This window comes from Ylistrum balloti, unplaced genomic scaffold (assembly GCF_031769215.1).
Source record: "Ylistrum balloti isolate Yb309-2 unplaced genomic scaffold, AGI_CSIRO_Ybal_v1 Utg370682, whole genome shotgun sequence".
Lineage (NCBI taxonomy): Eukaryota > Metazoa > Mollusca > Bivalvia > Pectinida > Pectinidae > Ylistrum > Ylistrum balloti.
Genome location: NW_026782411.1, coordinates 279,042 through 293,042, shown reverse-complemented (window position 1 = coordinate 293,042; position 14,001 = coordinate 279,042). Strand labels below are relative to the sequence as shown.

Sequence of the window (14,001 nt, the reverse complement as noted above, 5' to 3'; positions counted from 1 at the left end):
TGTGATATTCGATGTAGCGTGTAATTACCTAACTTCTTCCGGACTCCACTGATATTGAGAAATATAATAAGTAATGATATACGAGTGGGCGTGTCCCAAGTGGAGTATATCAATGACTCCCTTGTCGCCAGGTGTAAGGGGAAAGCAAAGTACTGACCTGACCAGCTATAACAAATAACGCTTCACATTATACCCTGCGTGTCACTCCCTCTTTATCGTAAACATGTATGTAGGGTTCCATTTCAGATTTAATAAACCCATGTCAAACCCTGCATTATAATCCAGGTAGAACACTGGTTCACTCGAGACGTTTGTAGCAGGTAGGCACATAGTGTGATAGTTAGATCTATCATATTCGTGTTTTGTCACTGATTACATATAATTAATTGATCCTACTGTTAGAAATACAATAATTGTCACGTGAAGGTCGTTCCGATCACCAACCAAAGTATAATTTTTACATAAATACCACATTATTATCTCCTCACAAGAACTTTTTTTATTATATTTTTGATTGTCTTCATTCTTCAGAAGTTCCACAATTTCATGTTGTGTTTTGGCGCTTTAATCAAATATGCTCGGATTAAAAACAAAGTGGAAAAACACGTGCAAAAGCAGACAGGTAATTCATTTCTGGACATTATTGTCGTCATTAGGTTGACATTGAAGGCCAGAATAAAGCGCCCTGACCTGAGACCTATATCTATATAAGATATGTTTTGGTTTGAGTCTACCGTACACAATGGTACAGTATATCGAGTTTCTCTGTCTGTAGAATCTCGCACACATCTGTGACTAGTTGATGTCCTGTTAGGACCATGTTATTGTGCATTGTTTTGGGGCCTTATCGCCAACAGTTACAAACGTTTACCTGAATGCTGACTTCGGATTTCATTGTTTGCAGGCGTGAACTCTTAGCGTTAAAGGGTAGATAACAATAATTAGATTGACAGATTTACGAGGCATTGTCATAGATTGTAAACAGATAAGGCAGAATGTGATCGTTCATCGATTAAAAATGGGTCACATAAACTAATATATCGTGTTAGACCTTTGATTCAGACTGTCTTTAAATGCATTGCAGCTCATTCGAGATGGACTGACATTCATTGGTTTCATGTAAAGTTAATGAAACATCAATAAGATGGTTGTCACAATGCTATAAATCTAATCACAATTTACCATTTTTCCAGCGATGATTAGTTTCCACCTGAATTACAAAAGTCGTTCACTTGGATGTGTTCTGCAATGAAATCGATGCCATATTGTTCCCCATTATCTTACAGCCAATAGGAGGATCTATCAAATACGGATGATATTGACGTTTATATTGCACAACTCCAGCGTCTTTGGGGTTTGTGATCAAGCATTGCTGAGGACTGAGGTTACCGGAAAGGGAAGTGTCCAAAATCGAATCGAATGTGATTCTTCAGGAAATTCAGTAGCGTCATCAATGTGCAGGTATGTGTGTTGTTTGATGTCACCTCAGAAACCCACAGTGACATAAGCATTCATTTCATGAGAAGGACAACCGTAAAAAAGAGCTTCTGCTGCCAACTTTATGTGTAGATATGATGATATAGTTTCCACGTTCAGTAAATTTCCACTTTATGAATAATAGACATTTCACTAGAATTGCTAAAGAGTCATTTAAGCATATCAATATTAATTAAGTTCGGGAGGAAGAGGAACGGGTACAGTCTACACATGCTTGACATTCATGTGTCCATTGTGACACCATTTGGAACTAATTTTTCCCATTTGACAGATTTTTCTACTGGTTAACTGTATTTTACGGTGTCCTTATCATGATAAACGGTATACCAAAATGCACTGATCAATTCAAGTTTGATTTATGTAGTTACATCAAGCTAAGAGTGGTAGTTCTTTCTGACAAAAAGAACTAAAGGATAAGTTGTGAGGCGAATCTACTGAGGGATGCCCAATAGATGTGTAACTTACAATTCACTTCACCTACTAAAGTCATAAAGCAAAAACAGGATGAGAAGAACTTCCAATGTAAATGTTGATATTAAGGATGGGAGATTTGTTACGGTCTTCAGGTGCTTTTTGTTTCTGGAACTGGTTTTAGAATGACAACCAGTATCGATACTGGGAATGTTCGTTTACTGTTTAACATCTGTGTGCACAGTTGGGTAGCAGGCTTACAATGGTGTTAAGGCCATTGACAAGTGGTGTCTAACACCGGCGTTATCAATATGCAGTGAAGGAAATGTACACAAGAAACCCATTTTCACATTATCAGTTTAAAATTTTCACTGAACAACTTCAATAGTTTAAACGATAAGACAGTATATTTTCAAAGCTTCTCGCACATAAATGTATACCTCTTTTATACAGAAAATGACCATAAGACCGGAAATGAAGAGTTTTATTGAGACGCAGTTATCATCAGGGGTTAACAAAATCACACGGGTTTTCTATTGATCTATCGATTCGTGATTTAACATCGATATTAAATGCGGATCACTTGTATTGATATTCAACATTGTCAAAATCTGGTGTCAGTGCCCCGGTCGTATATCACATGTCTTAAAAAATATATGTCGGGTTTATCTTCTAGATCACACGTGAATGCAAGAGACTAGAATCAAGGCGCTATCAAGTGGGCGATAGCTCATCCTAATGGTTTCTACGGGAACTCAGACCCTGGACAAGGACTTCCGGACAATAAGGTCAGTAGGACTTTCGAGAATGCTGTTTATTAATAATATGAATAATGATGTGTAATGAAACAAGGAAGGAAACACTGTAGTGAGGACTTGACATGATATACTAGTTTTATCAAAAAATATATATTATAGCAAATTCTTGTAATGTTCGAATATGAAGAGCTTTATTCAAACTGTAATATAGTCAATTATAAGCTGTACTGTATATTTACCGTGTTACTTAATTGTACCTCAATGTATTTTGGAGCAGGTTTTTCGACAGGTTTTGAATCAAGTAAGTTATCGAAGGGTGTTATGAATCTTTGTTCCCAGTGATATTTTTGAACTTGCAACCTTGAAGGCAGTGTAAAAGTGGACAGTACTTAAATCTTTTATTAGGGCAAGTGAAAATTTACAACTTAGAAAAACGATTAAATGGAAGATAATATGTTGGTTTAAAACGACTTTTCGATTTGTCTGAGCCCATACAAGGCCAGTCGTTACATAAGTAGCCATATTAATGGAAGGTTGTAAACCGTTGATAATCTACATTCGAGTGTTAAACATATAAGACAAGGGCCACTTTTTGCTGTGGGAATATTGCCGTGACGATGAGTATAGTGCTTGGCAGACAATTAGTACATCATGTTGTAGATGTGTTATATCGGATTTTATGCTCTAATGCACCTAAAATGTTACGATAAAGGAATTCAATTCAAACTGTGAAGTGAGAATTATAATACACTTTCTATATTTCTATCGTAAAAGTTTCAAGTTAAAACCTGTTTCTAGAGTAAGACGTGGAGATGCCTTAGATATAATCTTTATATGGTTGATCAAGGTTTCGTACTCCCAAAAACAGATTCAAATAGATACACATCAATAGGAAGGCACAAATCGAAAAAAAAAAAACTAAGGAAGGGGGAGGAATACTAGGTGTTGCACATTTCACATGCATTGAGATACATGATATATATCTTGTACTTGTATTACGTCTGCATTATAGTAAACACTGAGTCATAAAAGCCTATTGTAGGTTAAGTATTTCTCAGCATCTCCTTGAACATGTAATCACTATATATGAGTTACCTCCTTATATCTTAAACATTTAAGTCTATCAACAGAAACGTTTGAACTTTATGAACCAATAGATAATCAATTTCATGTGGCGTTCCCGGGTGACTTCCGTCTTGTTTACATCAATAACAAAAACCTATATAGCTCCTGTCATCCTGTCCTCGGTTGTTCAAAGGCTGGTTAGAAATCGTCAGATGTTAGTGAAAATCTTCAAACATGAAGTAAAGAAAATTGGAAACATTCTTTGTCGTTTCACATTGTGGATTTGTTGAAACAAGTCAGATTGATATAATTTGTGTGTTAATTTTGCATTTAACACTCTTGTCTTTTCAGTGGTTGCAATTTGAATTTTCACTTACCAACTGTTAACTCTTAACTAACTTTTGAGCAACCAAGGTCTAGAGGTCAGGGATCGACACTTTATTAAAAAGTCCAATAGTTAACAAACGCATGCTTAAGTCGTCGTGTTCAGGCTGTTGAGTTTGGTTGTAAATGCCTGCAATTGACTGACGATTCACTTTGCACTATGGAATGCCGTATCAGTATGTACGTCAACAAAATTCCTTTTTACCTGTTATATTATATGTGTAGTCGATCACATGATTGATGTATTAGTTTTCATAGTGATAATTTATCCGTGTGCAAAATGTGATTCTTTATCAGATTAAAACTGGGCATGGAGGCGGCTATTTACAGGTATTATTTATATATTTTTAATTTTAATATATCTGGTAGTATGTTGTTGTAGAGTCATTTAATGTTTATCTGGCAACAATAACGCCTATCATTATTAAATATTTCCCAGGATCTGAACGTTGAATTCCTCTACGACTTTGTTAAAATGCTCGCATACAGAGACTTTAATTTACTGCAATGATACAAGCATACATTTGTATTAGAATTTCATTCTTATGTGTATCAATACTGTAATTAAGCGCGCTTCATAGATTAACACAAAAGCTTATATAGTATTCCCTGAAGTTACACAAATGCTAAAGATTAAACTAAATCAAACTAAAAATTCTATGCCATAATACTTTTTTGTATAAGGAGTCACGGAAATTAAAAAGGTATCTTTCCCAATTTTGCCCTGATCATCTCCTGCTTAAAGTTACAGTATTTGTCATATTTACAGACACACAATATGATATAATTTGTTGTGACAATAGAGTATTTTGTGGCCCAGATGTTCATGTTCTCTCTTGCCAAGTCTTTATAATTATGCCAGTCAGGCCGATTTGATTGCGTTAGTTAGTAATGAGTAAATGGAACTCGACATAACCACCAGTTAGCCTCCTGTTTCGATATAAATTGTGAAAAACTAAATGTGACAATAGTCACCGGTAACCTATGCATGCCATATTTGATTTTTAATTTTATCAAGATTATTCAAATTAAGGTGCACGCTACCAAAATTGATCATATGTGTAATATTAGTTTTCACGGAAGACAATAAATGTTTTTTCTTTATTCCATCCTCGAGAACTCGGAAATAGGCGGAATAAGTTTACTGGTAAACTGGTTTACAACATCATTCCCAGTATCATTTTTGATTTAGATATAATACTAGGCTAACGTTTACACATCTTATCGTTTTTCTGGCTCACAAGAAAGTCAAAAGTATCTTAACAACAATAATTATTGTGTATACTGTTAGGGATCTGGCTGAATTTTCTTAATACATAAGTACGTTATTTTGTGTTCTACGAGATAATACGCTTGAATGGTATAACCTTTATCGTTATTTATCTACCAACATAGACAGGAAATGAAGAATTTTAAATTTGAGTTTGTAGATTATCGGAGTGATTACCGACATGAAGGCCTTAGTTCTGATCGTTTCAAATCTAAAATGTGATTAAATTTATCACCCGATCACTTTTCTAACCAGAATGATTGAAAAAAATAAATTCCTGGGCTATTGCACACAGTGGTGCTAACTAGGGTGACTTTGGGTGTACTTGTCTCGCACTGTCTGGCTCATTTTGTCGCCCAAGGCATTGGCTAATTGTTAATATTATGGATTATACATATAGTGTAAAACATTATCTCAATATTTCCACGATTGATATTTGATAAGTTATAAAAATAAGACACAGTACTTTTGTCAACAGTGTAAATCTACCTGGAATTGTAAGAGCATTCACCATGACGTACAGTTATAGACAGTCTATGGATATGTGACAAAAATTATAAATAGCGACACGTGCGTATATTGTTACGACTAATCGCAAACATTGACCATATACATACAGATAGAATGGCAGATAAATCACCATTTGGGACGTTTTCTGTCTGTAATATGGATAAATTTGCTAGCTTATTGCGAGCATCAAAGGTTTCGTTGGAAGAATTGAGGACATTATGTTATTTCATGTATTGTTACATAGGTAATTTCAAGTTAATGACTGGCCGAGGAAAATCTGGCACTTTTTGATTAACCTTTGTTCTGGGCACCTATTGTCGACACACAGTACAATGGACTATTGGAATGTGACTTTCAGCCTAAAGTTCTAGTTTAAAATTCGTCATATTTACCAGATGTGTACAAGTAACGACAAGGAATTCTACCTATACGTTACATTTGTTTTGAAATGAGTTCAGTAATGTCAAATTACGGTTGTAGCTGTATCTAACTACTTTCAACTTAATCAGATATTTTGATTGAAGCCACATAGCGGAAAAACTGTGATAAAGTATCCGTGGTTTGTTAGCCTAGCTATTGTTCAGATTTAAGTATATTGGAAAATGGAATTCATTGTGTAGCTTTGTGTATATAAAGTTAGTTACACCTCGATTGACTGAAGTCCGTTATGAGTCGAAGGAAATCATGGATACTGAAAGAAAATCAGATGGATTTGTTGTGATGATAATGGATATTATTTTGACATTTGTGTTGTGTGATTAGTTCTATTATGGACAAAATTCTGAAAGAATTGCTGATACAACACCATCTAAAAAATCACTCTACGGTAGTTTGTCGTGAGGATTCCACAGTAGCTGGGAAAATATGTAGCTTCTCAATCCGTTATCACCCTACAGGGATCAATTATTGGAATCCCTGCATATCTACAGGATAGCTATGATTTAAAAAACAGAAATCTGAAGATTTGTTCCAGAAAGTGAGGGGATCTTCGGGATTGATATGACAGCTTCAAAGTTAACGTCTTAACGTGATAAATTTGGGCTAGAACCCTATGTCAAGAAGTCTGGGTTCAAGGCTGGCTATAACTACGCGGGTGAAAGTCAATTACAGAAATCCTGGGGACGAGGATCGATGCAATAGGACGTGATACCCGGATGGATATGCACGCAGAATCTGCAGATACGACTTAATTAAAAAGATAAAATCACTTCAGTATTGATCTCGACGTATAGATCAATACCGGTTTATCAAAAATTACTGTAAATATTACTGGATTGATGCCTTAGGGAAGTATTTTAGCCAATCCACTTGAACTCTTGTTTTATGTTTCCTGAGCTGTTGTTGGTTGTGTTTACACAAGAGAAGGTTGTAGAGAGCCAATGCGGCTCCACCACCAAGGAGTAATAGGTGTATGTACTACATCCGATGGCTAACAATGGGGAACTAACACGTTCGTCTTATCTCGAATCAATACACGTCGCGAGAACAGGGTACTTTACTTAGCCGAAGTATTTGCCATCTTATCAAACACTTGTTAGCTGGTGCAATTTTTGAAGATTTAAATTCTTTCAAGACATTGGTTCGCTTACAGGCATTAAGATATACTTATGAGATTGGATAAGTTAAATGATCTGTTTTAGCGAGTATTACTCTCATCGACACTTTTTCCGCCTCAGATGGTATTCAGTACCTTAAGAGAACGAACACATTCTCGACGTCTCGCCCGTTGCTTTTGTTTTCTGTTTCTTAATATTTTCTTTATTTAACTTTGCATCAGCAGAGATACTGTACAAAGTACTACAAACTTAGGAGCTATATATTATGATGGACAGATACACCACTTAACCTGTGTTTGATAAAGACTCCAGTGAGGACGAACATATAGGGTGCGGACTGTATATATAAGAGATCGAACGTTTAGTATTGACATACCGTTATGAAGTATGTATTTATTCTACTGTGAATGTGGTCTTTGAATCCGATCTGGTTGGCGAGATATACGCTGTCCAGTTTAAGGACATTTAATCATTGGTCAATCTTTTCCTTCGGATTGTTTGCGTTGTAAATGGGACGATATGGGATCCATGTATATGTCCGAACACATCCTTGACCGGAACTTACTGACTACAGCATACAAGGATTTCTGGTGCTCGAATGACGAAATTGACGGGTTTGTATCTTGATCACGTCATTTTTTCACGTTCAGGATAATATTTTTTAACACTTTCAATGCATAAAAAATCAGTTTGCATTTTTTTATTAGTTTGTTTGGATTTTCTATTTGTTATTTCTCCATAGGGATATGTTTTGAACTTTGACATTGATATATTTTATAGATCTAGAATTTGTATGTCGTGTCTTAGAATATATTTGTAGTGTGAGTAAAGGTATGTACATGTAAGTTTCGGGATATGTCTTTCAGTATGGCATATATTTGGCTATCACAGTAACATGGATGATTTAATAAACAAAGAAAGAAATAAAGAAATGACTCTAAAGATGTAAGTCTCTTAACGTAATAGAGTTGGATTACATTTTTTCCTATAGGAAAATCTCCTCGGTGAAAAGTTATTAGACATCCCAATTCTGCAGCTTGTGACCACCTCTTTATAACATGTATTTGTCTATGTCACTAGTTTCAGTCCAATATTTAAATAAGAGTATGTAAAACTTCCCCGAAAAAATGTTTTTGTGCTAATATTCTTTCAGCCATTTCAGTCCTTGTTGATACATCCGCTCAACCTTGCTGATATATCGGAAAATTATTTTTATTGCGGAAGGTCAGTGTATGCAATAATTGTACTTAAAATCAGCTTCTTTGACCCCGTATTCCTTTATCAGGGGCATTCATCTACACCCTATGTTTGAAAATACTACTTAAAGAAGTAATTATAAATGTTACATATCTCTGTAAATTTTTGCTTTTCAATTAGAAAACGGATCACCAAAAACAGTTCGTTAGAATATCATCTCGTGCACTACGTACGTCAGTGCCTAGTACGATCCACACTTGTCATTTGTCTGATGAAGGTGACCGCGTAGTCATCGAAACGTCACACTCTAATCTTCTACTGTTGTGTTATGAGATGAAGGTGACCGCGTAGTCATCGAAACGTCACACTCTATCCTCTACTGGTTGTGTTATATGAACTTCAATTCTATTGACATTACCAACCTTAAGAAATGTTCCAAAGTAAAACAGTTCGCTATACAACTTGACTATTTGTTTGGAAAATGTAAATGACATATAATGGACAGTCATAGTATGAAGCTTAGATATTACTATGTCTGGGTTTGTTTTTTTATCCAAATCTCGCTGGATTCATTTAACCTCAAAACTGATTTGACAAACAATTACTACCACCACATGTGTCTTTTTAACAGATGTTCTCTATCCAATATGTTCTTACAACATCGGTTTTTGTTCTCTCTGTACATTCATCTTACAAACTTATATGGGAGCCTTAAGTTGCATTTCCGTCCAACGGAATTTACGACCAATAAACTGTTTATGATAGATGGTCATTAATCGTAGTGAGCATTACCTGTTCATCCGTTCAAAATATTTTACATTGATTCGTATGTTTCAGAGACAACGATCTCAATTTTCGTCTGAGCTCGGGATTATAGAAAGAAAACATTTAAACGTACTTAAATCTGGACAGATTTTACGCATGAAACTTGATACATTATGCTTTATTCGTCTAATTTGCTAAATGCCTGTCTGTTTAAATCACAATTGAATGTGTTTTTCTGCTTTTCATTTATATATCCCACGAATTCCAGAGAGTATTAAAATATGAATTGAAACACATCCAAACGTGTAAAGTGTAGCCTGGAACGACACTTAAATTCACCTCTCATTGATCCTAGGACCGCACTATGACATTTACAACACTAAACTCAACGTTAAAGTGTAGGTAATAGTCTTTACATAACCCTCCAGACCTGATAGACGTCCAATTAAATCTTTACATTACAATCTCAATGTAAAATGAGAATGTAGGCTATATTTCTACTTTGTTTTCCTACGTACAAGTAATAGAAATAACATTTATGTTAGCAAGACAAACTTTGGTGCTGCTTCTATCTAGGGAATTTTATACTTTAATATAGGATTTTAATCTTTCTGTAAGACAGAAAGCATGATAAGTGTAGAGGCAATCATCACATGAATGTGTAGTATACATAGAAAACATATACATATCTGCTACACAATTAATTCTTTAGGTGTTGTATATTATAAGTTCCGAAGCTTTAATATCAGAACGGTGGTTTAACTGGGGGAAATGAAATGTATCAAAATGGTTATTAATCCGTAATGCATTATTGAGTCTGTGAATGAATATGTACTTGAACCAACGGGGTTTTACTTAGCATACTAGTGTATTACAAAGGATTGGAGGTTTACATGAGAGTGGTATGTATGTTACAGTAGCGGTAAATACCACTATATCAATTAATGTTGACTATATAACTGTATACTTTACTCGTGTGCGGGTTGTTCTGGTCAAATAATGCCTAATTGTGTGGACCTTTCTATTGTATTGTCGGCACGGATATTTGATATTTCACCACAATATACTTGACATTTGTTTGTTACTTTGAGTGAAAGTGTTAACCTTTACAGTTAGTACACAGTGCCTATTATTTTCCGTTAATGGATCTTACTAAACTATTATTTTTTTAATGATCAGCCTTTAAAAACAACGATACTACAACCAATACGACTGGTTTGTAATAATTGTGTCATAACAATGTTTTATTTTATGGACAAATTCACATGTATATGGAAGATGAAGACCTTGGAAACGACTGCAAGTAGGCCTACATCGGCCGATCACACTTTTGTTTACCATTGTTTGTAGAAGTAGGATTTTGTCATAATAATACATCATCGTTCCTTTACAGAGCTCAGAAGTTGCCTATGCTATGTGTTCACAACTTTGTTGTGTGATTTAGAACGGTACTGGTCTATGAAATGAGCCAAAGTTTGTTGATATACCGTCTTTTAAAAAATAGGGCGTGCGATGGTCCCCTGTCCCCCGGGTCAAGCAAAGCTCGTATACGAAAGCTGACGGATAGCGATATTGTGTGTCTATCTAACCTTAAGGAGACTGACTATACTGTTCCCCAGGGGATGACCAGGAACGACAACATGGTGAGCTCGGGAAACTTCGCCAAACTTGACAAGGTATGTGACAAATATATATATGTGAATGTTGAAGACAATATTAGATAAGATTAAAACCAATCAGGAAATACCGACACGTAAACAAAATTTGAATTTAAAATTAAAATTGATCAAATAACCATATGAAAAAATATCCGCAACTGAAATGGGTTATCTTAATAGAATAATTTTGGAAGACGATACATATATATACATGTATATCAATACAAGTTTCGACAGGGTTTGAGAGAAAAGTGAACTAAGCCTCTGAAAATCACCATGCTTTTTTAGTTGTTCAAATAGACACAAGTAGCACCTTCCACCACAAATTAAAAAAATACACTATGTCTAGTCCGAGATGCTTAGTGCATAAATAGTTTGAGCATGATAGTCGACTGTGGGAAAATCTTCATTGGAAGTAAATGCCAAAACACAGATGCACTTATAAATTTCATCACATTCAATATTGAATTACGGTCTTGCCTCCAACATTTGTCGCTGGTCGACACGACAAAACATACTTATACTCTTATAATAATTCAGAAGTCCGTAAGGCAAGATTAAATGATAAACTTGAGTTAATAATTGGCATACCCTCTTAGCTGAATGGTTTGACCCAGTAGCAAACACTTGTTTGTTGATGGTTTTGTTTAATGTCTTCACCATAACGCCATTGATAGCAAATAGGTGTGTCGATGATTTTGTTTAATTACGTCACCTCGTTGCCATATATAGCAAACGTGTGTAGATCATTTTGTTTATTGTTTGTAATCTGTTGCCATATATAGCAAATAGGTATGTAGATGATTACGTTAAATGTCTTCAGCCTTCGACATGTATAACAAACAAGTGTGTAGATGATGTTTGTCTCCAGCCTTCGCCATGGTGTGTAGATGAGTCCTATTTATTCTGAAATAAAATGAAAACATTTAATATTTTTTCCTGGACTCACGAAATACTTTCGCTTAGTAGTCTTGCATTTAAGACTTAATTGCTTCCAGTAAAGTTAAAATGTAAGTTTTCTCTATATGGTTAAGTTTGTGAAAACTGTACAGGAAGTCTAGATGTATCACCGTTTTAAACCAAGTATGTGTGTGAAAAATGAGATGTTTGTCTTTTTTCAAATGGATCTTAATTTCAAAGCATTCAACATTTAATACTCTTTTATCGGCAAAAATCATGGTGTGAAGGATATGTTGATGTGATGTAGTTTCATATCAAACGAACATAAGAGTTAGAAGAAACAGGTGTTTATAACACTACCTTACCTCTCATGGGTAGAACAAATACATGTTGTTGTGTAGGCTACTAATGAGGTACGGAGATCAAAATGAATACGAGGCTTTTAAGTGCATATTTGAGTGCAAAGAAAATTGATAAAAATTTAGATGTTTTGTTTAAATTTGTACATTAATAACAATTGCATCCAAGAAAAATGATAATATCATTTCTTAGTTGATCCATAAAATATAATAAATCAAAATTTCATGGTTTTGTAACTCGTCAAGGCACGTAAAATGAAAGTGGTGTGTTTGTTTTAGCGTAATTGATCACGGACTAAGCCGATAAATCTGTTAACCAATCCTTTATACAAATATGTCCCACATAGAAAAGATAATATAGCCCGATAGCAGGCGAAATCCCAGTAATAAAATACATTACGATCAATCAATAGGATTGTTATGTTAAAAGGATTTATATCTCTTCCAGACATTGCTTTTAGCATTGAATTATCGAATGGCTCATAAAGTAAAAAACACATCTCATAAAGGTCTTTTCTGGTATAATTGTTAGAATATTAATATGTACATAATCTCAGTCATTCAAAGCACTTGGAGTAAGATTTTATCAAGTAGCGGGTGATGTTAAAGAAATCTTCATTTCTACTTCTAGCTCTATACACTTACAATAAATCCATGTGTTGAATTACTTTCGCTCATCCACAAACATTTAATATTCTACTCCCGTTTATAAGGTGGGGATAAATCTGCTGAAGGGATATCTTGTGGAATACATACAGTAAGTCTTGATAACATAACATCTATTTAGTGAAGTCTTAATAATTTTTTACTTGATTGTCTCGATAAAATAAACACGCTGAGATACAACCTGGCCGTTTTCCTTATTTTCTCGGAAGTCTAACTGTCTCTCATTTCAATTATTTTAGCGGAGATTTAGCTACGGGTGTTATTGTATAATTTTCTGGTATACGTGACATAATTTCTTCACAACTGAATAACATATTCTATATTTTGCTTGATAATGTGACAGTACATATTTGGGTTGACCAAGGTTTACATGGCAGGTGTTGGCGATGAAGCAGAAGACATCCACTCTTCTGAAACACCTGGTCTTATTCTCCTAGTATGTTTTAAGGTGTTGGTATTTTGTTTTTGCTTGTTACACCGTATGTAATGTTCGAATTGAGATATTTGGTATTGATTAGGATACTTTACAGAATAAAAACATCTTAATCTATATAAAACTACCCACTACCATTCTTCTTAACACTTAAACTATGTTAATCGCTTCATGATATTTATGTATATTAACGGGTAAAGTGTACCAAGTTTCGTCAACTTCATGTTGCTTGATTTATCATATGCAAAATGTGATTAATTAAATATGATATGTTTTGAATATTGATTAAGTGGCAAACAAAATAGTGCCTTCAAAATTGCAAAAAAAATATTTTTCTTTAAAGAAGCTACCGTCGCGTTAACACGCCATTGCTTCCACTTGCTGGATACAAAGTATTATTCTATTGGAATTTGTTAGTGAGTTCAAGGGTCTGAAAATGTTATCCTGTGTTTGTTCTTCACCGATATCAAATATATTGTCTGCTCCTATTATTTTGACTGACTCGATCTAATTTTGTAACACATGTTACCTTTAACAGTGTGATACCACTGACCCTACAGGGACCAATGCCC

General features: G+C 34.7%; 1 protein-coding gene across 1 annotated transcript in view; it reads left to right on the top strand.

Annotated features, from left to right (window-relative positions):
* Window positions 1-10,956: 10,956 nt before the first annotated feature.
* LOC132557507 (uncharacterized) overlaps window positions 10,957-14,001 on the top strand; it is a 34,988-nt gene continuing 31,943 nt past the window's right edge. Inside the window, exon 1 of the mRNA XM_060222003.1 lies at window positions 10,957-11,089. Within this exon, the coding sequence (XP_060077986.1) occupies window positions 11,036-11,089 (54 nt within the window). The 5' untranslated portion in view covers window positions 10,957-11,035. The remainder of the gene's footprint in view (window positions 11,090-14,001) is intronic.